The 21,759-nt window shown below is 30.7% G+C and overlaps 3 protein-coding genes and 1 long non-coding RNA gene across 4 annotated transcripts; 3 read left to right on the top strand and 1 right to left on the bottom strand.

Moving 5' to 3' along the window:
• Positions 1-1,717: 1,717 nt before the first annotated feature.
• Positions 1,718-5,446, top strand: LOC149485062 (ELMO domain-containing protein 2). Its single transcript, XM_089699753.1, has 3 exons — positions 1,718-2,502; positions 2,588-4,619; positions 5,309-5,446. The coding sequence occupies exons 1-2, from the start codon at positions 1,984-1,986 to the stop codon at positions 3,008-3,010; spliced, it is 942 nt and encodes a 313-aa protein (XP_089555879.1). The 5' UTR covers positions 1,718-1,983; the 3' UTR covers positions 3,011-4,619; positions 5,309-5,446.
• Positions 5,310-8,842, bottom strand: LOC149485061 (protein disulfide-isomerase A5). Its single transcript, XM_089699752.1, has 6 exons — positions 8,476-8,842; positions 7,825-8,010; positions 7,116-7,254; positions 6,452-6,613; positions 6,030-6,155; positions 5,310-5,833 (listed from the first exon to the last, which is right to left on the bottom strand). Exons 1-6 carry the CDS (start codon positions 8,606-8,608, stop codon positions 5,632-5,634), a joined length of 948 nt encoding a protein of 315 aa, XP_089555878.1. The 5' UTR covers positions 8,609-8,842; the 3' UTR covers positions 5,310-5,631.
• Positions 8,843-13,645: 4,803 nt separating this feature from the next.
• Positions 13,646-18,582, top strand: LOC149485060 (uncharacterized). Its single transcript, XM_089699645.1, has 4 exons — positions 13,646-14,104; positions 15,579-15,810; positions 17,148-17,424; positions 18,141-18,582. Exons 1-4 carry the CDS (start codon positions 13,646-13,648, stop codon positions 18,562-18,564), a joined length of 1,392 nt encoding a protein of 463 aa, XP_089555771.1. The 3' UTR covers positions 18,565-18,582.
• A 1,665-nt stretch (positions 18,583-20,247) lies between these two features.
• On the top strand, positions 20,248-21,137 carry LOC149485059 (uncharacterized). The gene is made up of 2 exons (XR_016316175.1): positions 20,248-20,643; positions 20,897-21,137. It is a non-coding gene; the product is annotated as an uncharacterized LOC149485059 (long non-coding RNA).
• The last annotated feature ends 622 nt before the right edge of the window (positions 21,138-21,759 follow it).

Raw genomic sequence — 21,759 nt, 5'->3', positions numbered from 1 at the left:
AAACATCACGTGATTAATGGACGGCCCCTTAGGTATGTGTTACAAGTGGTCACATTTTCGACTAATCCTCCATACAAGACAGTCCTGCTTACTCGTGTCCTTACTTCTACCCACCTTCTGGCTTCTACCAATGCTTCTACCCTCCTCTTCCAATTAGTGTGCTAGACAAAGAATAGATAAGTATATATGTACTAGATGTATACGTATAGGCATTAGGGATAGAATAACCGAGATATAAGATTTTTTATGATATTAAGTGATAAAGGGTCTGATGAGTCGGTACTGTGGTCGGTACAATATTTTAAAATTTTAACCAATAGTCATATTATATTACCTACACTGGTCAACAATGATTTTGTTGCCCTGGATGTGAAAGTGTTTTCAAATAATTGAATGCATATAAAATATAAATCTATTAATTTTTTTGGTAGATTGGCTCTAGTTTTTTTTTAATCCTAATTTTCTTATTAGACCATAAAACGCACCATGAAATAGAAGCCTAGAAGGTAGGTAGGTATATTTATTTAATATCATTTATTTATCACAAAGTTTTACTAATTGTTTTGTTTTAGTTTTTAATTAATTTAAATGGTTATAAAAATACAGAAAAATCATTAAAACTTATGAAATAGTACAAGGAAATAGATTTTATAGGCTGCCCTTCTATAGTTAATTTGGGGACAATAGTATCTTAAGGACCAACAGTAACCTATATACTTTTATTCCATAATAATTAGTTCCTTTTCGATGCGTTCTTCCTGTTTCTCACAGAAATGTCCAAGATTTACTGGAAATCTATCTAGGAGACTGTAGGGAAAGTGTAGCTTTATGCTCGTATTTGCTCATAGAATATTGAAGTTATTTTAACAACTTTTACGCAATTTCTTTATAAATTGGTGCTTTAAATTTAGCTTAAATTTCCAATACTATACCTCTCCATAATTTACATTCAGCATCAGTTATTAATTTTGTTAAATTTTCATAATTTATTAATTATTTTCGACTCGTCTGTCCTGTAGGGCCATCGGCCCATCGATATTCTTCCTATACTTCTAGCTAAATTCTCATATTTATTAATTATTCCCTATGAATTTGCTTTTTCTAATCCCATTAATAAAAACCACAAGGGAATTTGGTGTACCTAGTATCCACTTTTCTGACCAAGTGCTACTCGGTTGCTTCAACTCAATACAAACCGTACATTGTTATTCATAAAAATGATTTTTTATAGAAAATAATTATTATTCTGATATTCTACATTCAGTTTTATAGAAATGGGTTATGTCTGAGCGAAGAAATGTGCAGAAAACGTAATTCACCAAAAAAATAAACACTTGTTAGTAACCCGTATTCTGAAGAGCCGTAGGAGAATTAAATATATGAAAATCTAAATTAATAAAAAACTAGAGCCAATTAAATAATTTTAATGATTACATTCGCAAACTGGGTACTTGAGATATATAAATCTGTAGAAATATCCAGGGCAACAAGTTGTTGCCCTGGATATTTCTACAGATTATTTACATTTTTTTGTTGTTGCCAACAACATATAATATACTACATATATATACAATTTTTTGTTGTTGCCAACAACAAAAAATTGTTTTTTTGTTGAGCTGTGTTATATAAGCTATGCTCCGTTATAAAATTTTGAAGCTATCCACCCTGACGAGACCCTGACAATGACATTGACCAGTGACCACTAGAGATTGACAGCCAATGTCATGAAAAAAAGATTAAATTCATAATTCAACGAAACTTGCACCAGTGATACATACAACCATTCTTATTTTATTGATGATTAAGTTTATAATTCAAAGTACTTCTTGTGGTGATAACAGATAAAAAAGATTGATATGAACGAGGCTTAAATTCCAGATTTCCTTTACCCATAATTGTGTACTTTTTGTTTGGCAAGTTGTTGCTAAGGTAATGTTTGAGAATTCGGAAGAAATGATATTTCTTCAGAAAATATAAATTAAAATGGTGTTTTTCAACCTTTGGACTGTATTGCATTGGTATTTAAGACCTTTCATAAAGTGGTTTCTTCGGAAAACAACACGACTCTGCGAGTTACAAAGAATCTGTTACGGTGATAAACTTGGAGCGCAAAGAACTTGCAATGTAGAAAAGTCATTAATGCTCTCACGCACCAGAGATATTAAAGAGGTCATCGCTTTTTTAGATGCTGTAGTCATTGAACGCAGATTTATTCCTATTAATTTTGACAATATATTAAATCCATCAATATCTATAATCATCCGTACGAAACAAATAAACACAAAATTACATCCTACCTTTAGTCCGACATTTAGATACTGTTTACAACAAATATGGTGCTACAGACAACTATTAGATGAAGTGGAAGACCTTAGATGTACTCAATATGATAGCAAAAATTTACAACATGAGGAAAAATTGTTGACGCTATGGAAATTGTTGCAACCCAATGAGTTATTAGAAGACAGAGTGACCAAACAGTGGCAGAATATAGGATTTCAGGTTTGTAGAACATTTACAATGATTATAGATTTGTGTTTTATTATAATTTTTGCTAACCTCAATTTTTTTGTATTATTTTTAACAGGGAGATGACCCTAAAACCGATTTTCGAGGAATGGGCCTCTTGGGTTTGGAAAACTTGTTGTTTTTTGCTTCAGAATATCCACAGGTGTCAAGCCATGTATTGAGCCACTCACATCATCCTAAGTATGGATATACTTATGCAATCGTTGGCATTAATTTAACATCAATGGCATACTACCTTCTGAAAGATGGATCAGCAAAGACATACATGTTTAACGCTAAGCAATATATACCTAATATAGATTTATTCCATAGATTTTATTGCTACCTATTTTATGAATTTGATAAAATGTGGATAGAATCTAAACCAGAAAACATAATGGAATTTTCTATGATATTCAAGAAATTTGAGAATTCAGTTCGATCTCAATTAGCTGATCCAGCTTCTGTATTTAGAATAAAGATAGAAGTTGATACTATATAGTTGAAATCTGTTTTCATTGACTAACTTAAATTTACAATTGTTGTTCATAACATTTTTTTGTTTTATCTAAAACCATTTAGACTAATTTATTTTCTTTCTTAAAATAAAACAACTTAAGTATGAGTTTGGAATAGGAAGAAAGCATGTTTTGCTAATTAATCAAACAGTATTTTTTGCTTATAATAATGACAATGAATATATTTTTTATGAAATAGAAAATGTAGGAAGTTTTTAAAGCTCAAGCTTGATACATTTTTTATAGAAATATATTAAACTAGCCTTTTGTTAATTGACAATACCTACTAAAAATAAAAATTATCTCAGTTTACTAGAACAAAATAATTTGGCAGTAAATTTGCCTTTATTAAATTAATATAGTACCTAGTCAAAACTATTTATTTAGTTAAATTTTTATACATTCTCAACATGGGTAAAAGAATGTTATCTTTATTAAATAAATTAATCAATAACAAAAAACAAATAAAGCATACCAGTAAAATAATTTACCCCATGCAATGAAAAAGCACACAAAGTAGTAATTAATAGTTTTTTATATTAAAATTACATCACATATTTTAGCAATACAACACATTATTTTTATAATATGTAGCTATATGTGTATTTTTGTAATAGGATGATTGTCTTTAGATAATAATTAATTGAATAACTTATTAAACAAAATACTGAGATGTGGCATTATCCATACATGCTTACTAGTTAGTTAAGTTTTATGTCTTAAATACACCATGACATTACCTACTTCTATGTTTAGGAGATTTTAAATTCACGTTAGACTTATAAGAGTAGTTTTCTCATCTATACTATTATGTATAGTTTGTAGATCACTTGCAATATTTGTCTTGTAGTATGTAATGCTATAGGTATATAAAATCTACTTATACTATGTACCATGTTGTGTGTTCACTTATGCATATTATCGAGCTTCTGTATGTACTGTTATAAGTAATACATATAACAAAAATAAATAATTTTAAACTATACATGTTGTATTATTCACATAAGCGATTTCCATTTATATTGAAGAACCCTAAAGCTGAAGAATTTGTACTAATTTCAGGAAATAAATACTTAATTATTTTTGTTAATTTATTGATGATGACTATTTGTATATAATAATTATAATGTTACATCATGCTACAGCCAAAAGAAGCAGATCATCAAACATTAAAGAATATAGGAGAACCTTTTGAAACAAAAAATAATGAAGATGATAGTTACTTAGTTATTTATTTTTGTTTTCTTTATACATGTCTTAACTATAATATATTTTAATCAATCAATATATGAAATGGAGCATTTCATTTTATAATTCTTAGATGGTTTAGATATTTATAATAGGTACCAAAACAAATAATTAATGAGATGATATCAGTGTATCATCAAATTGAATAAAAAAGGAATAGGTTTAAAGAAATTAAAGTATCTATTATTAAAAAATGCCAATATATTATACCAAAAGAACTATAAAAATATAAATATTATGTAGTACATAGTGTTTGTACAGTGATTAGGATATTAATTATTAATTAGAGGAAGGCAAAAGTTGGTAAACATGAATTTTATTTAGACAACTTTCTTTAGTATATATGTCGTGGCCATATCGTAGATTTGCTCATTTCATGATATGATCGATCATTTCACGAAATGGTCGCATTTCATGAAATGGCCAACATAGTTTGATCAGATGGTTAAATCGTCAACGTTTCACGATTTGGCCAGATCGTATAAAATATAAAGAGTCAATAAAATATTTAAAAAATCAGAATATTCTAAAAACTTGTTTAATGTCATTTAAGTTAGTGCCGCGGCAGCGGCCGGCGAGTGCCAGAAGCGGATCGCTTTTTAAAAAACAAACAATTATAGTTCTATAGTAGTTAGGATATATAAATATATGTATATCCTAAAAGAAAAAATGCGTTCTTTGCTATGACTTTCTTCATATTGTTATTAAACGAATTATGAAGTTTTTAACTGCGAATAATTAAATTTTCGCCAGCGGCCGCCATCTTATCACATAAACACAGAGCTTGCAGCGCCTCTACCAATGATTAATGTAACTATTTTACGATATGATCAAATAATTTTGATCATTTCATGAAAAAACCGCGCGCTTAGTTGGCTATATCGTGAAACGATTTCTTATCATTGATCTGCTCAAGCCACATCATGATGTGGCCAAACTAAATTGGCCATTTCACGAAATGCGACCATTTCGTGAAATGGCCAATCATATCATGAAATGAGCAAATTTACGATATGGCCACGACATATATAAAGTAATATATTTTAGAGAGACTAGGCCATGATTCATTGTTATTATATATTTTGTTCATGAAAAATATAATTTTATAATAGAGATCATAGTACTTATGATCAAAGAAGTTACTATATTATTATAATTTTTTTTCCATTTTTTGTATTCCTCTAAAAAAATCAAACTTTCTCATTAAAAAAAGTATAAATAATTAAAATTTGTAGTCCATAACTATTTACATTGGAATGAACAATAATGGACGGACTTTTTCAAAGATATATAGTTTAAGCTTAGAAAAATTTATATTATTACATTAAGTATTGTGTTTTGTACTTTAATTTGATGTTTACTTCTTCTTCTTGTCTTTTTTCACTTCTTTGGCAGGTTTTGGTTTCCTTGCTTTCATCAAGGCTATAAGTGCTGTTATTGCTACCAACCCAAATCCAGCTACTCCTATTTGCCAAATCCAAGGATGTTTCGCTAATATTTCAAGTCCAAGTTTAATTGAAAACTTAAGCATTTCCACACACCAATCAACTACATCATCACTGTAAAAGAAAGTGCTAAATTTCAAGTCTGAATGTGGGAGTCAAGGAATCTTCGGCATAAAGTGCATCTTGCATAGGGACGGTACCAAACCCTCACAGAATATCAGCGTGAAATAGAAACGCATCTTTGCATGCCAACTACACAGCTATTTAAAAAATAAATATAGTAAATATGTAAAAAATTTAAAATACTTACAACGGTGATGATAAAAGTGGTACTGTCTCTGCTTTCACATTTTTGTACCAGTCTTGAGCAAATGTTACGAAAGATTTAATATCATTTTTAGGTAGATCATATCTGTACACTTTGCCTAAACGGAAGCTAAAATATAAATGAATTATTGTTAGTTTATTGGAAAATCTATTAGAGATATAAATCAGGGTGGGTAATTGTGAACAGAGGTGACTGTAAACAGCTAACAAGAATTTATTCTATAATCAATCGGATGGATTTCCAAATGTTTCAAAAATCGGATTTATAGAATTAAACATTATTTACAGTTGTAAACGAGTAATTTAGAATAGGTATTAAAAGTGTAAGGGTAGTTGTTTCCAATCAACCCTATTCACAATTACCCAGACTGACTCTGCTTATAAAGTGGTGTATTTATTACTTACAAAAGGAATGCTGGTAATTTCTGAACTTTAAAACGTTTAGCTGTAAGAGCACCAGCCAAATTTGCGTCAACCCTTGCGACATTAACCCTGCCGCGTAGTGTTGCGCCCACACCCTCCCAAACTGCGTGTAGCCTTTGGCATTCAACACATGATGCGCCATAACTATAAGATTTTAAATTAATTAATAAATACATATTTCAGGATAATTTTCACACACGGCACAATCTGATCACATACTAAGCTTTCGCTTGTGTTATGGTAATCAGATGGCTGATAAACATACATATATAATTTTAAATAAATACTTAAATAGACAATTATGAATTAACACCCAGACACAGAGCAAACATCTATGTTCATCATACAAATATTTGCCCTGGGTGGGAATCAAACCCACAACCTCTGGCTTGGAAGGCAGGGCCACTACCAACCAAGCCAACCAGTCTGTTAATTTTAATATGGTTAATGTTTCTCATCAAACTATATGCAAAATATACATTTATAACAAAAAATTATCCCCTTATATGAACCTTAATAGTAGGATTATATTATTAAGTAATATTATATTAATAATAATTAATGAGATATTTAATAGTAATTGTATGTAAACACTAAACAGTATTAATAAAATATTTAAGTACTAATAACTTTATCATTTACTCACAACATAACAAACCAGTCCCCTGTTGTGGCCCCAGTAGCGGCCTGCGTCATGTGTTCAAATATTTTATCTGATAACTCTTTAACTGATGGAGACTGGTTCTTTTCCAAATAACCATATACTTCACCCTCATCAGCCGCACCTGGAATATTATGTTAAAACTATAAAATTTAGGTTACTATAAATCTATAACACACCATTTTATTTGATATTTTTAATTTTGTATTTTAATTTATTGTCATGTACAATGTATGACAAGTACAATATGGGGGCCTTCAAGAAGTGAACAGGTAACTTCTATGGAAACGCAAACCATCTTATACTACATCTCAGCTTAACATCAGGCGAGATTGTGGTCAAGCGCTTCCATATTCACAATAAAAAAAATATATTGTAATTATAATATTTGTTCTTTAAATTCACTATTTAGCATTGCATATGATAATTTAAATAAAATAACATAATAAATATAAATAATGTCCAGTAAATAAATGTAAATAATGTCCAATAAATGTTCCAGAGGTGGCGCAAACACCCTATAATAGTAAGTGCCTTACAAAAAAAATCTATAACACTTGTGGTTACGATCAAAGATAGCATGTAACTCACTACATGAAATGTCATATGTAGACGAAGTTATCCCCTGTCTTTATTAAGAAAGAACAATACAATGCATAACCTGTAACATTTAAAGTAGTATATTTAATATTACCATCATAAAGCAAAGGTACTCCATGTCTGAAAAATACAAGTGCAGGTTCCTTAGTGGGACTGTATAGTCTAGCTAGATGACTATTCACAACCTTCACAGATGGTGCATTTAATTCTTTTTCAAAGTCTTCCTGTAAAATGTCTATTATTTTTTCTAGTTTGTCACATTCCTTACAATTTGGCTTATCTGAAAACAAATGTATACTTTAGTTATTGGGTTCTTAACTTAATATAGCTTAATTTTTGTCTGTAGGTACTATTACTGATATAGAAAGCTCTATAAAATTTATTTAGATGTTCCATCACCTGTTACATACATTAGATAACAGTTAGAATATTAGATCAAGAATTCACATTATCATAGAAAGGTGTAGCAATTGCAGTGTGAGCAGTGACATGCATGCGTTCATGGAATGAGCCTTTGAGGTGTAAGAGGCAACTTTTGTTACTTTGTGGGCTAAATTTTTGTAACTCTATTACCCTAGGAGCTAGGGCATCCTGGATATTATTGCATCTCATAGTAAAAGGATTCTTGAGTGTGATATTTTCACATTCAAGAAAACTATCCACATTGAGCTTATTGACTACGACACTTTTTAAGAGCTTTATTTATTTAACATTATGCCGTATCAAAAAGCAATATAATACTTACGAAACAATACTATAAGTTTTTCTTGCTCTTTTATAAGCTGTAATAAATCATCATCGCTTACACTTTGTAGGTTTTGACTGCTAATAATATTAATGTTAAAGAAAAAGGTCAATATGAACAGTTTTAGCAACATTTCAAAAAGTTTATAAAGTATTCCTGATGGAGTAAAACTTAGGAACCGGCTTTGACTATGAAGAGACGTTAAATCAATTCCTTCCTTACGGCAGCTTTAAGTATTCTGAAATATAACATTCCGCAAACTATAATTTATTCTTAAAGACTAAACCCAATAAAATCGTGAAAGAACAAAATAATTATCAGGGAAATCGCGTTGCTGACCGCTTACTTGGTAATGACAAATGACAATGTCAGTACCCACTACCCAGTGTTGCCAACTTTTTTTTTTCGAACCCACATATTGGAGCCTCGTAGCCCACCAGAAATCCACTAAAGTATTCGGTCTTTAAAACCACCAGAAAAAACACTAAAAGATATCCAGAGACATGTAAATATTGAATGCCCGTTGGCGAATTTTTTGCGATTTTGTAAATAACATCTATTTTGAACTAAGTAATTTTTATTTTTGTTACAATATATGTAGGTATTTAAAGATCATCTTCAGAAGAATCTGCTTCTTCTAGAGTTTCAGTACATGTGAAGAATAAATTTCTGTGAAAGAAATTTTTTGTGTGGTTTCGGCATATTGTAAAACCATATTACTTCACAAAATTAATTAAAATACGACAAGCTAGAAGCTACCGGCCGCGGCGTTACCAATACCGACTGACAATTATTATTGTTTTTGTACACAAATACAGAATAAACATACATATAACCTTTTGAATCAAATCATACTTTAGATCAATAGTAATAAATTCTATAATCAAAAATATTCAAGCAATAGACAAACAACTTTCGGGGAATTCCCGAATGTTCGTTCTTTTACCAACATGACACAAAATCATACCCTTGTTTCACATAGTTCAAGTCGTTCTTTTTGAGTATTTATGTAAATCTTTCTAGTGGTTGAAAGTCGTACCTTACCACTAATTGAACTCATCTAAACCACTAGGAAAATCCACCAGCCACTAAAACCAATATTTGTCCGCTAAATGGGGGAGCTAAACCACCAGATGTAGTGGAAATTCCACTGAGTTGGCAACACTGTCAGTACCTAACAGTACCAAACCGCAAACGTCAAAAGTCAAAACTCAACATAAAAAAGATAGTGTTGGCATTTGACAACAGGTGAAGATTTTGGAAAGAAATGCAATTTATTTGGTACTCTGGAATGATACAAACACAGGATACAAAAATGTCCAAAAGTATTTAAATAATTATCAATAAACGAAACTACATTCAAATTATTAAACGAACTAAAACAAATTGAAATGAGATCTCACTGAAAGAACCAGTTGAAGTTGAGATCGTAGTATTATTATTTATTATACCAAGATTATACCACGCAATGGCATCCAATTAAAAAAAATCACACCCTTGCGAATCGAACTTGCAACACATAATGAAGGGAATGGATCCGGACTTTTTGGCGGGAAGTCAAACTAAGCGGGAGGTTTAATTTTTTCTGCGATTAAATTTTTCAACATTTTGTTTAAATACTGTAAATAATTGTTTATATAGTTAATTAATACACACCAAAATATATTTTAAATATCATGGGAGTCGATTCTGACGGTGGCGAAAGCCCCGTTGAAAAAGAAACTAAAAAAAGAAAATTGACTACGACGAAGAAAGATCTCGATTTCAAAATTTTTACCAAACCGAATTATACGAGACAGTTCCCAGATAATCATAGCACAGACTGTATAGTATACGTAGAATCTCTCGACAGTGAAAAAATTGGTAATAAAAATCCAATAGCGCTTACTAAACTTTTCACTGAGCATGTTAAAGGTGTTGCTGGTGTGCACAGAGTCAATGCTTTCAAACTTGGTGTTACATTTAAAAAAGCAGTATCAGCTAACAATTTCTTAAAAATGGAGAAATTTCTTTTAAAAAATAAATTAAAAGCATTTGTGCCGGCGCACTTAACAGAATCCACTGGGGTCATTAGGCATGTCCCCACAGATTTAACAAATGAAGAGATATACAAGATTATCACTTGTGATGCGGAAGTGATTTCAATAAAACGATTCCAGAGAAAAGTAGATGGAAAACTGACACCATTAGGTACTATTGCAGTAACCTTTGCGACTACGACACTGCCACAATATGCTTATATACAAATGTTCAGATACCCGATCCAGTTGTACATCCCACCCCTGTTACAATGTTATAAATGCCTTAAGTTTAATCACTCAGCAAAAGCTTGCAGAGGTACTCAAATGTGCTCTTCATGTGCTGGACAGCACTCATACAAGGAATGCGATGTTGAAGAAATTATATGCATCAACTGCAGCGGTCATCACTTAGCAATCTCGAGAGACTGCCCAGTAAAACAAAAAAAAATAGAAGAAAAGAAAAGTAAATACATGAACCTCAGTCGATCATATGCCACTGTGGTGAGTACCGTACCCACTATCCCTGATAAAAGATTCCCAGCTCTTAATAAACCGGTTAAGCCGATTGACACAACTACTGGCACTAATTCAAAATCACTCAACCTTGAGCAAATTGTAGATAATGAAATAATTATAAATGCATTAGTCAAGTCTCTCATAATGCTTGGTAATAGCAAAAACAGTACTCCAGTAACAAATAAAACAATTAAAGATATTTTATTAAGTAATTTAATAACATAATGGATGCATATTTAAAGATTTTACAATTTAATATACAAAGCTTACAAAGCAAAAAAGCCTTATTAAAAACATTTCTCTCGGAGCATGATATAGATATTTGTTTATTGAACGAAACCTGGCTTAAAAGTACTAGTATCATTCCTAATTTTACACCATACAACCTTATATATAAAAACTCAGCAAATACGCATAATGGAGTAGGTATATTAATTAAACAAAATTTAAAATACAATATTGTACAAACAACTTTTTATGAAAGCATTCAAAACATTTGCATATCAATTGATACATCTATAGGTAAATTATATATTCTTTGTGTATATGCTCCTCCAAATAGTAACAGATTTGCCACCAACAAAATGAGAAAGGTCTTACTCGAAACTCCTAAGCCGTGTCTTGTCATGGGTGATTTAAATGCACATCACATTTTATTTGGATGTGCGACTAATAATAATAGAGGTAACAGTTTATATAATCTTATTGATGAATTTGATATGTGTATTCTAAATGATGGTCAGGCAACAACTGTTCAATATCCCAATAGAAATGCTTCTGCAATCGATTTATCCCTGGTCACTCCCTCATTGGCTCCTCTGTGTGAATGGCATGTCCACGATGATCCAATGGGTAGTTATCACTATCCAACTATGGTTGTTATGAATGTGAAACCATCTATATATGAAGTACGTCCTGTGGATGAAAAATATATTTATAGCAAGGCAGACTGGTCTAAATATCATGAATTATCAGAAACCTGTTTTTCAAATTTAGATATAGATAACACAGAACCAATTGATTTGTATAATAATTTTGTAAATATTTTGTATGATATTAGAATGTCAACTGTTCCAAAACAAAAATCCCAACAATCTTTAAAAGTAATGAGGAAACCTGCACCTTGGTGGAATAATAAATGTGAGGATGCAGTCAAAAATTCTAAGTTAGCCCTTAGAGAATATAGAAAGTCACCAAGTATTCCTAATTTTATTAAGTATAAAAAACTTGACGCTCAAAAGAAAAGGATATTAAAAGAGGAAAGTATTAATTCATGGCACAACTTATGTACTAGTTTTAATAGAATGACACCTGTTTCTCAAATATGGAATTATGTAAAAAGATTTAAAAGAATAGGTTCTTGTCATAATAGGAATTTCAATGATGACTGGATTCCAAGCTTTTTAGATAACATATCAGATTCAACACAGTTAAATGAAGATAGGTTATATGCCATTTTACATAAATCTGTTGAAAACTCTAAAAATGCATTTCTCAATAGCAAATTTACCATCAATTAACTGTACATTTCAATTAAAAGTAGAAAAGATACAACACCAGGGTTAGATAGTATTCCATACTTATTAATTAAAAAGTTACACCCCAATGCGCAAGAAATTTTATTAAATATATACAATAAACTTTGGTTAAATTTAGTAATACCAGACTCATGGAAAACTCAATGTGTAATCCCGATTTTAAAGCCAAATAAACCTGCGAACAATCCTCTATCATATAGACCTATTTCTCTGTCATCATGCTTGGGCAAACTTTTTGAAAATATGTTAAAATTACGTTTAGATTACTTTGCTGAGACACAGCAAAAATTACCAGACATACAGTTTGGATTCAGAAAAGGAAGAAGTTGCTCTGAAAGCTTTGTATCTCTTATATCAGATCTTAAAAAGGCAAAATTGAGTCACAGTAATGTTATATGTGTCTTTTTAGATGTTAAAGGTGCATTTGATAATGTTAATATTGAGAGCTTGATAAATGTCTTGCAAGAGTTGGAATTACCAAGACATATTTTAAACTGGATTTTAAACTTTTTATATAAAAGAACTCTATTTGTAAAATACAACAATAAATTACATGGACCTAGAACTGTAAACAAAGGGACAATGCAGGGAGCAACATTATCACCTTTATTGTACAACTTATACACATCTCAGATCCTTAATTTTGTAGACACATCAGAAGTTAAAATATTGCAATTTGCTGATGACTTGCTTTTATATTGTGAAAATCAAAATCTTAATATAGCTATTGAAAATATGAATACAGCATTAAGACAATTGCATTATTATTATAGTAACATATTAAAACTTCAAATAAGTTCGGAAAAAAGCAATGTTCTAATTTTTAGTAAAGATCCTTTTGCACACTCTACTGTAAATATTAAATATAATAATGAAATCATTCCTAGTACCAATCAACATAAATTTCTAGGTGTCATACTAGATGATAAATTGAAATTTGATAAGCATATTAATTACATATGTCAGAATGCTATGAGGGGAATAAATATCTTAAGAAGCTTAGCAGGAACTTTTTGGGGATCTGATCCAAAAACATTGAGTATGCTATATAAAAGCATAGTCAGAAGTCATTTTGATTATAGTTCTTTAGCGTATATGAATGTTAGTAATACATTATTAAGAAAATTGGATGTGATACAAAATATGGGTCTGAGAATAATTAGTGGAGCCATGCGCACCACTCCTATTAATTCTATGGAAATTGAGAATTGCATACCTCCATTGTGTCTTCGACGATTACAGCTGGCTGAGAGATTTTCTTTGAAGGTGTTATCTTGTAATAATAATATTGTTCTAAATAATATCATTCATCCAATTCTACAGTCAGCTGGTACTCACAACATCACGGCTAATACAATTATCTCAGGTAATTTGCCTGAAATTATAACAATAGTGAATTATGTAAAAAATCTAACAAAAGATATGTACATTAGCAACAAATGGCCAATTTACAAATTCCCTTATGATACATTACTTAATTTTCTAGATATAAAGTGTGATTTAGATTCTGTTAATAACAAGTTTGAATTCAGACAATATATAAGGTCAAGTCTTGTAATTGCAACTATCTGGTTAATGCAACTATCTTAAATAACGCCTTCTAGGATTGCTGTTCTGCACAACAACAGGCGTGATATTGTTCTGCTAGTAAAAATATTAATAAAAAAATATATATGGCGCTCATCGGTCAAGAATTGTGTGAGTGACAGGGCTTTTTGTCATTCCACCATTTTGTTATTGTCAGCGCTGAATGCACGCGGTGCGTAATTTGATCAAAAATACTGTTTTTTGTGGTTTTTCGCGGGTTTTTTTACAAGGAGTGTATTAATCAACCACGGTAAGTCGTTTTGTACGTGCTTGTTTTATTCTACGATGCTTCTACTCCGAATTTTCTGTGCAGTTACATTTACCAGACCAAATATGAAAAGTCTTATTAATGCAACTATTTTTTTATTTTTAGGTTAGTTGCAATTATCTGACAGTTTTTGTATGAAGTATGAAAATGTTAGTGATGTGACAGTGGACATAAATATGTCGATGAGGTCGATACAACCCAATGATATTAAACTTAAATTATAAAACGATTGCTATTTTTCGATGATTGTTACTCAGTGACTTATTGATATTTAAGTATTTCCATTATAGAAAAAGAAGATGTGATCTCACGATTACCCGATGCTGTGATAAATGAAGAAGACATGGTAATCTTTCCTTACAAGGTAGAGATATTTGAATGTAAGTAAACAAGCACTTGGAGTTCTTCTGTTGGGAAATTTGATTAGGTATTCTGATTGAGATTTAATTATTCTAATTAATTAAAATGAAGCTAGGTAAAATAGTAAGGAGTTCAAAGGAAGAGTAAAATAAGACTGTTTGATAACTAAAAGGCTTTTAGTGTGTTTCAAATAAAGTTAAAAAATAGTGTAGAATTTAGAAATAAGAGTAAAAACAGACTTTTTCATTACTAAATAATTGTTAAGTACCTACTGTGTTTAAAATGTTTCGTTAATTTAAATAAATTAAGAATTTGTTATGTGATTAGATATATTCTAATTAAAATATATATAAAACAGTTATATCCCTGAGTTTTAATTCTGCTACCATGGCAGTCGATAAAATTACGATAAGGTTCCCATCACTATTTTTGAGAAAATAGTTGCAATATCCCGCCCCACAGCTAAAAAGTATTTTTTTGCGAAATTGGTCTTTATTTCAAGAGCCTAGATATCATAATCCTATGAATATGTTTCAAAGCTTGTTATTAAAATACACGCGCAGAAAACACACATAGAAAAATAAGTAAAACAAGCAATTAGTTGCAATTACCCGCCAGGACGGGTAATTGCAACTATTGCTGTCTTTTTAAGAACTTTTGGAAATACTTTTTTATTCTTCACAGTTTTTCGTGCTTATGACGGTGAAATAATATCCGCATTAAATTTACTTATTCACAAATTTTTAAGAAATATTTTTTTCCGTATATTTATAGAATTATGTTGAGATGAAGTAATGACTCCAATATTTTTAGTTGCAATTACAAGACTCCACCTTATCCAATAAAACTGATTTTTACATTGTATATACCGATGGCTCTAAGAGTGATTGCCATGTTAAGGCTGCATTTTATGACCCACAAATGAAAGTAACTAAATGTTTCAGAATGCCAAATAGTTGTAGTATTTTCACAGCAGAAAGTTGGGCCATTCTGGCTGCTTTGACATATCGCTGCCCTAGTTCAACAGTAAGATATTTTGAACAAAGTATGTTTTGAGTTATTCATACTTTTATGATTTTAGTGTCATTAATTCACTCGTTGTTAATTGAAATGTGGTTGATTTTTTAAAACTATAGTTTGGTTTAATGTGTTACGGAGTTATTTATATTTCAATATTAATAAAATAATTTGAATATTAGTTTTAAGGCTTTTAATAGTAAGATAACCTTATATTGAACTCAGACTAAATAAAACATGTTTTGTATTTTTAATGTTGTCTCTAAAATGGTTTATTAAAAATTAAGTTTATATTGTAACTCATAGAGTTATTGTTTTTTGTTTTGTTTAAGAAATACTAAAGATTTATCCAACCAAGCTTCCAAATTTATGGAAAATCCACTGAGATCGACACAATTTTAAGATATCTCAGTATTACAGTACATCGATATTTGAGAATGTAAGTTGTCCGACTAAATCCGCGGAAATGTTTGGTAACGGGATAGGAAAATTAATTAAAAACTGAGAAATAGTTTGCTTGTAATGTATTATTTATTATACCTAGTATCTTAATTGCACAAATCAGTCTCATATTATAAGTTAAAATCTTATTATTATTTTTGCACAAGTCAGTTTAACTATTACTAGCTTACCGCCCGCGGCTTCGCCCGCTTTGTCTAAAACCTAATAAATTATATACTAAAACCTCCCTCTTGAATCACTCTATCTATTAAAAAAAACCGCATCAAAATCCGTTGCGTAGTTTTAACTTTTAAAGATTTAAGCATACAAAGGGAGATAGGGACAGAGAAAGCGACTTTGTGAAGCGAAGATTTCGTAGCCAAATTTGTATGGATCTTCTTTTTTTAACCGCCTTCAAAAAAAAGGACGAGGTTATCAATTCGGCCGGTATATTTTTACTTGGATACATTTGATGTCACCCCATACAATTTTTTGACCATTTTCGTCTAAGTTGAAATTTTTCACCATTTTAGACAGTTTTTTCCAGTCATAAATCTGTTGGTAACCTATTTCATTGACTGTATAAGGTTTACCAGTTTTTTTGGCTGATTTTAATTTTTTTTGGCAGTTAGATGTCTCAACATAGAAATGTTTTTATAATTCCATATAAGGACATTTGAAGATGTCTCTGTGTAGAAATAAAAGAAAAGTAAAAATCTTCCTGACTTTGTAAGATATCTTAAGATGTCAGATTCTTGAACTAAAGGTCGTTAAAAATATGCCAGTGAGACATTTAAATTTGGGCACTTTGGTTGCGTTTTACAAATATCTGAGTTTTGAACCAGACAGAAGAGCGAATTTTTCACATGAACCAAAACTTATCTCAATTTTGTTTTTTTTTAAGATATCTTACTGTTGAACTAGGACAGCGATATGTAAAATCTAATGTAATTAATTTAAATATTTTGATAGTTTCAGATTCCAAAAGTGTGTTATCTGCTTTATGTAATTGCAATTTTGTATTTAAACAGAATTATATTTTGTATAGGATTAAGGATTTTTTACGAATTATTGGCAAACATATTGAATTTGTATGGGTTCCCTCACACAGTGGCATAACTGGTAACGAAATTGTAGACGAGGCAACACGTCAGGAGCATGATGAAGACCTGACAGGATCTTTCAAAGTTCCTTTTAGGGCGTTTGTCCACTACAAGGAATTTTACGGTCCGGCATTCCGATTTTTTACGGTCCGGTATGGCACGCAATTAATCTATATACTAGCTTGTGCACTATACGTAATTTTACTGTCCGACATTTTACTTTTCCCTATTCCGGATGGTTTTTTGAGTTTACGAGTCGCTGTAGGTATAATTGTTTTCGAGTGCCTACTTGCTTGGATTTTACTCTTTTTATTGCATATGCCAATTGAAAGCAAGCTCTTGTTTTACTTTCTTTTAGCTGGCAATGAGATTTGAGAAGTCGGTATTGTTATTTTATATACATTGACCAAGCATTGACCTATAATTATTATCTAAGTAAGTGTTGGTAAGTTAAAGTTCAAGTGGGAATAGATTTAGCTCCTCGTCGCCGATTAATAAATAAGTGAAACACGCATTTTAAATCTCTGTCGGAACTTTACTTTTTTTATAACGAAGTAATATAATATTTCACCTTCTATATTTTTACTCGTTTCTTGTAAAATGCGAAAACAATCATTTATGATAGCATTATACCGCCATACTTCCTTGAACTGTACCGCACTGATCCGAGTAAAGACGGACAGGTGCACAAGCAATTCATCGGTTTTTTCATGCCATACCGGACCGTAAAAAATCGGAATGCCGGACAGTAAAATTCCTTGTAGTGCACAAGCGCCCTTACGGATTATTATCATAAGTTTAAAACTTTAATGAGAAATATGTGGCAAGATTACTGGGATTTGACCACAGAAAACAAAGGAAAATGGTATGCAAATTTACAAAGAAACTTACCTACAACACCTTGGTATAATGATTTCAGATACACTAGTCGAAAGTTTATAACGATCATTAGCCGTTTGCGGTTTGGACATTGCTTGGTTCCAGCGCATCTTTATAGGATGAAAATAATTACAGAAAACATTTGTACCCATTGTTCCCAGGAAAATGCAGACATAAACCATATTATTTTACAGTGTCGAACGTTTGGTATTCAAAGATTGACACTTGTCAGTGAAATAAGTGATATCGCCCAAGGACATTCAATTAGTGTTCCCCGCCGGGTCGAAGATTTATTATCTAACAAAGATTATTTCATTCCGTTATATAATTACATTGTTAATACTGTAGAAAAAATTTAATTTCTAATACTGTTTTGAAAAACGATCGAATATATAATATGTATAATAATTGTATTGTAAACTTAGTAAATAAGTTACAGTGCGACACAAAAGAGATGAAAATAAATGAGGGCGCCACCGTCGCTCATATAGCAACACTGATACTGCGACGCAAGCGATCTTGATACTATAGAATAAAAATCCAAAAATCTATATAATATAATCTAAAATAAATACCGCGATTTAAACCGTTATAATTGTTTCATTGTAGCAATAGTGTAAATTTAAGACAAAAATACATTAGTATTTTAATTGACCTACCTAGGTAAAATTTTACTTAAATGTATTTGGAATTAGTTATTTTATAAAAATCGGTCAAGTGTTTAGACTGCAGAGGCGCACATAGAATCAAACATACAAACAAACAAGCATACATGCAGCTCAAACACATTACCCTCTTTCTGGGTCCGTCGGGTAGAAAAAAACAAGGCGATTTGAAAACTACATATTTTTATTTTTTTTGTAGATAAATTTTGTACATTAATATAATTCATCAAAATCTAAATATTCTACTCCTTCAAAGGACTGATCATCACTCTGTTTCGAAGTACTGGCAAGAGGGTACGGGGCATCTTCAGTATCATCATTTGGTTCTTCAGCACTATAACAGCTATCTGAGTCATCTTCACTGCTCTCATCACCTCACACAAATTTGCCTTCATTTCTACTCCCTTCCTCTACTATCCTGCGTACTGTGCTTTCAGAAACCCCTATAACAAACGAATTAAGATGAATAAAATCAAATAGTACATTTAACATATTTTTATAGTAGCTTAAAACTAAAACTTCCTTTATTTTATTAATTTTTTTTTTAATGTAGGAGGCCAGCGTCCCTGCGCTACTTTAGTAAGTAGTTAGTAAGCTAAATCTAAAATATTTTTTTTTTCTTATGGTTTGATTGATTAATAGATAGCTGTATGAAAACAGTTATCACTATACTATGTAGTAAAATCTAAACTAAGTACTTTATTTGAGGCTGGTTGGATTGGATATAACTTCTTGACTCAAATTGTGCTGGTCGCACTATAAAAACTAGTTTTTGTTTACATACAAATAACCTCAAATTAAATTGCGAAAACGTAATAATCGCCATACATACATACATTAAACACTCGTCACTAATGGAATATTCTATTTTACGTAGTACTGAGCAAAAATAAATGGAATCTCACCGGTATATTCTGCTATACGTTTGTAAACGTTTTCCAAATCAGTCAATAAATTTCCAACTTGAAATTCGGACAAACACCGAATAAAAACTTTATACACGACATCACGGACACCGCTACGTTTAACCTTTTTCATGATGTCTCCTTTTTTATTTAAATTTCTTGTTCTAAATAACACTTTTATCTCAATAATTCTCCACTTTACGAAAAAAACAACAAATTTTTATTCAACTTGACAGCTACATTGCCAATTCAGGGTTGCCAGGTAATGAAAAACGAATTAGTTCCAAAATAATTAATTTCATCTCTTTTATGTCGTACTATAAAATATTAATGTTAGTTCTGTATCTTATTATAATTTTTTTATTATTTTTGTATAATGTATGTTTTATATTATATTGAAATGTATATTACTTTAAGATTGCGACTGAAGGACTTGTATCCATGGTCATGAATAAATTATTAAAAAAAAAAAAAAAAAAAAAAAAGGAATGGATCCGGTTATATCGTAGACAGAGAAACCAATAGACAAATTGATAGTTTATGTCGCATTCACACAAGAAAAAGAGCAACTTATGCCGGTGTTGTGTAAAGAAATGAGAGAGAACGATAAAATTTTTTGTTTCACCCAGCGTGCCACTTTTTTCAAGAAAAGAAACCTGCTTTGCTAAACAAAGTTTGACAGCTAACTATCGTCTTCCCTAAAAATATAGTTTTTACATGTTCTAAGTTACGTAATTCATGGTATGTTTGGTTTTTAATGATTTAGACTTACTGTTAATACCTTATAAAATAATACCATGGTGCGGTGTAGCGTTAAAGGGTGTTAAAGTGATAGTGGAACGAAAATGCCTGGATTGTCTTTTCACTCGTAAGTATACAACTCTTTATCAGTTTATAGGCCTTCATGATATTTCAGCGTGTTAATATATTGTGTATCACGTGCTGTTGACTTGAATACATTGTTTAAAAACCACAAAAATAACAATTATAAATTTTAACCTAAAAAATTTTGTGTTGCCAACTTTTCTACAAATTGTTACCCACTATTATGGGAAATAATAATATATATTCTGCAGTGTGTATTTAATTAAATATCTGAAATATTCAATGGCTTGTTCCAGTTTTCCTGAACCGGATAATTTACGACAAATTTGGATTGTAGCTACAGGATGAACAGATTGGAAACCAAAACCGAAGGTTAGAAAGTATTACGGCAATCACCACCACCGCGACGCTGCCCCGCCGAAGACAATGGACACTCTTGGTTCCAACTTCCAACATTGAACCGGAGGGACGTAGTTAATTAAGTTAGAGATAATTTAAATGTAATTTTTTTATTACAATAAATTATTATTAAGTAAATTTCGTTTTTTTTTGCGCGTTCGCGGGTCGGTCAATATAATTAACGTGTGTATCTGTTAATACTTACGAAAATAAACATTCTTTTATTTTTTTTATTTTATTTTATAAAAAATAATGAACAATCGAGTTTTCATCTACATTATCATTAGATACACATTTTTATATGGGATTATGATAATGATATATATTATACATACTAGTGGTCCACCCCGGCTTCGCCCGTGGTACATATTTCGCAATAAAAGGTAGCCTATGTCCTTTCTCAGGTATCAAAATATCTACATACCAAATTTCATGCAAATTGTTTTAGTAGTTTAGGCGTGATTGAGTAACAGACAGACAGACAGAGTTACTTTCGCATTTATAATATTATATAGTATGGATTATATAATATATAGGTATGTGTATATACATAATATGTATTACCCATCTAAAAGTAATATGTTTATTATATACTAGCTGCGCTCCGAAAACCATACATACATATGTACATACATAATTACAAACATTTTCTCTTTATAATATTAGTATAAACATGTAAGTATGTAATGTGGATATCTCATTATTATCCACTTATGTTATGTGAATAATGATATTGAGAGATTTGTATCTTACAAATTGC

This window comes from Colias philodice, chromosome 10 (genome assembly GCF_061535455.1).
Source record: "Colias philodice isolate Cphi_HAF_F1 chromosome 10, ilColPhil1 Martin Lab GWU primary, whole genome shotgun sequence".
Taxonomy (NCBI): Eukaryota; Metazoa; Arthropoda; class Insecta; order Lepidoptera; family Pieridae; genus Colias; species Colias philodice.
Note: the sequence above shows the minus strand (reverse complement) of the source record. Positions and strands in the feature narration are given on the sequence as shown.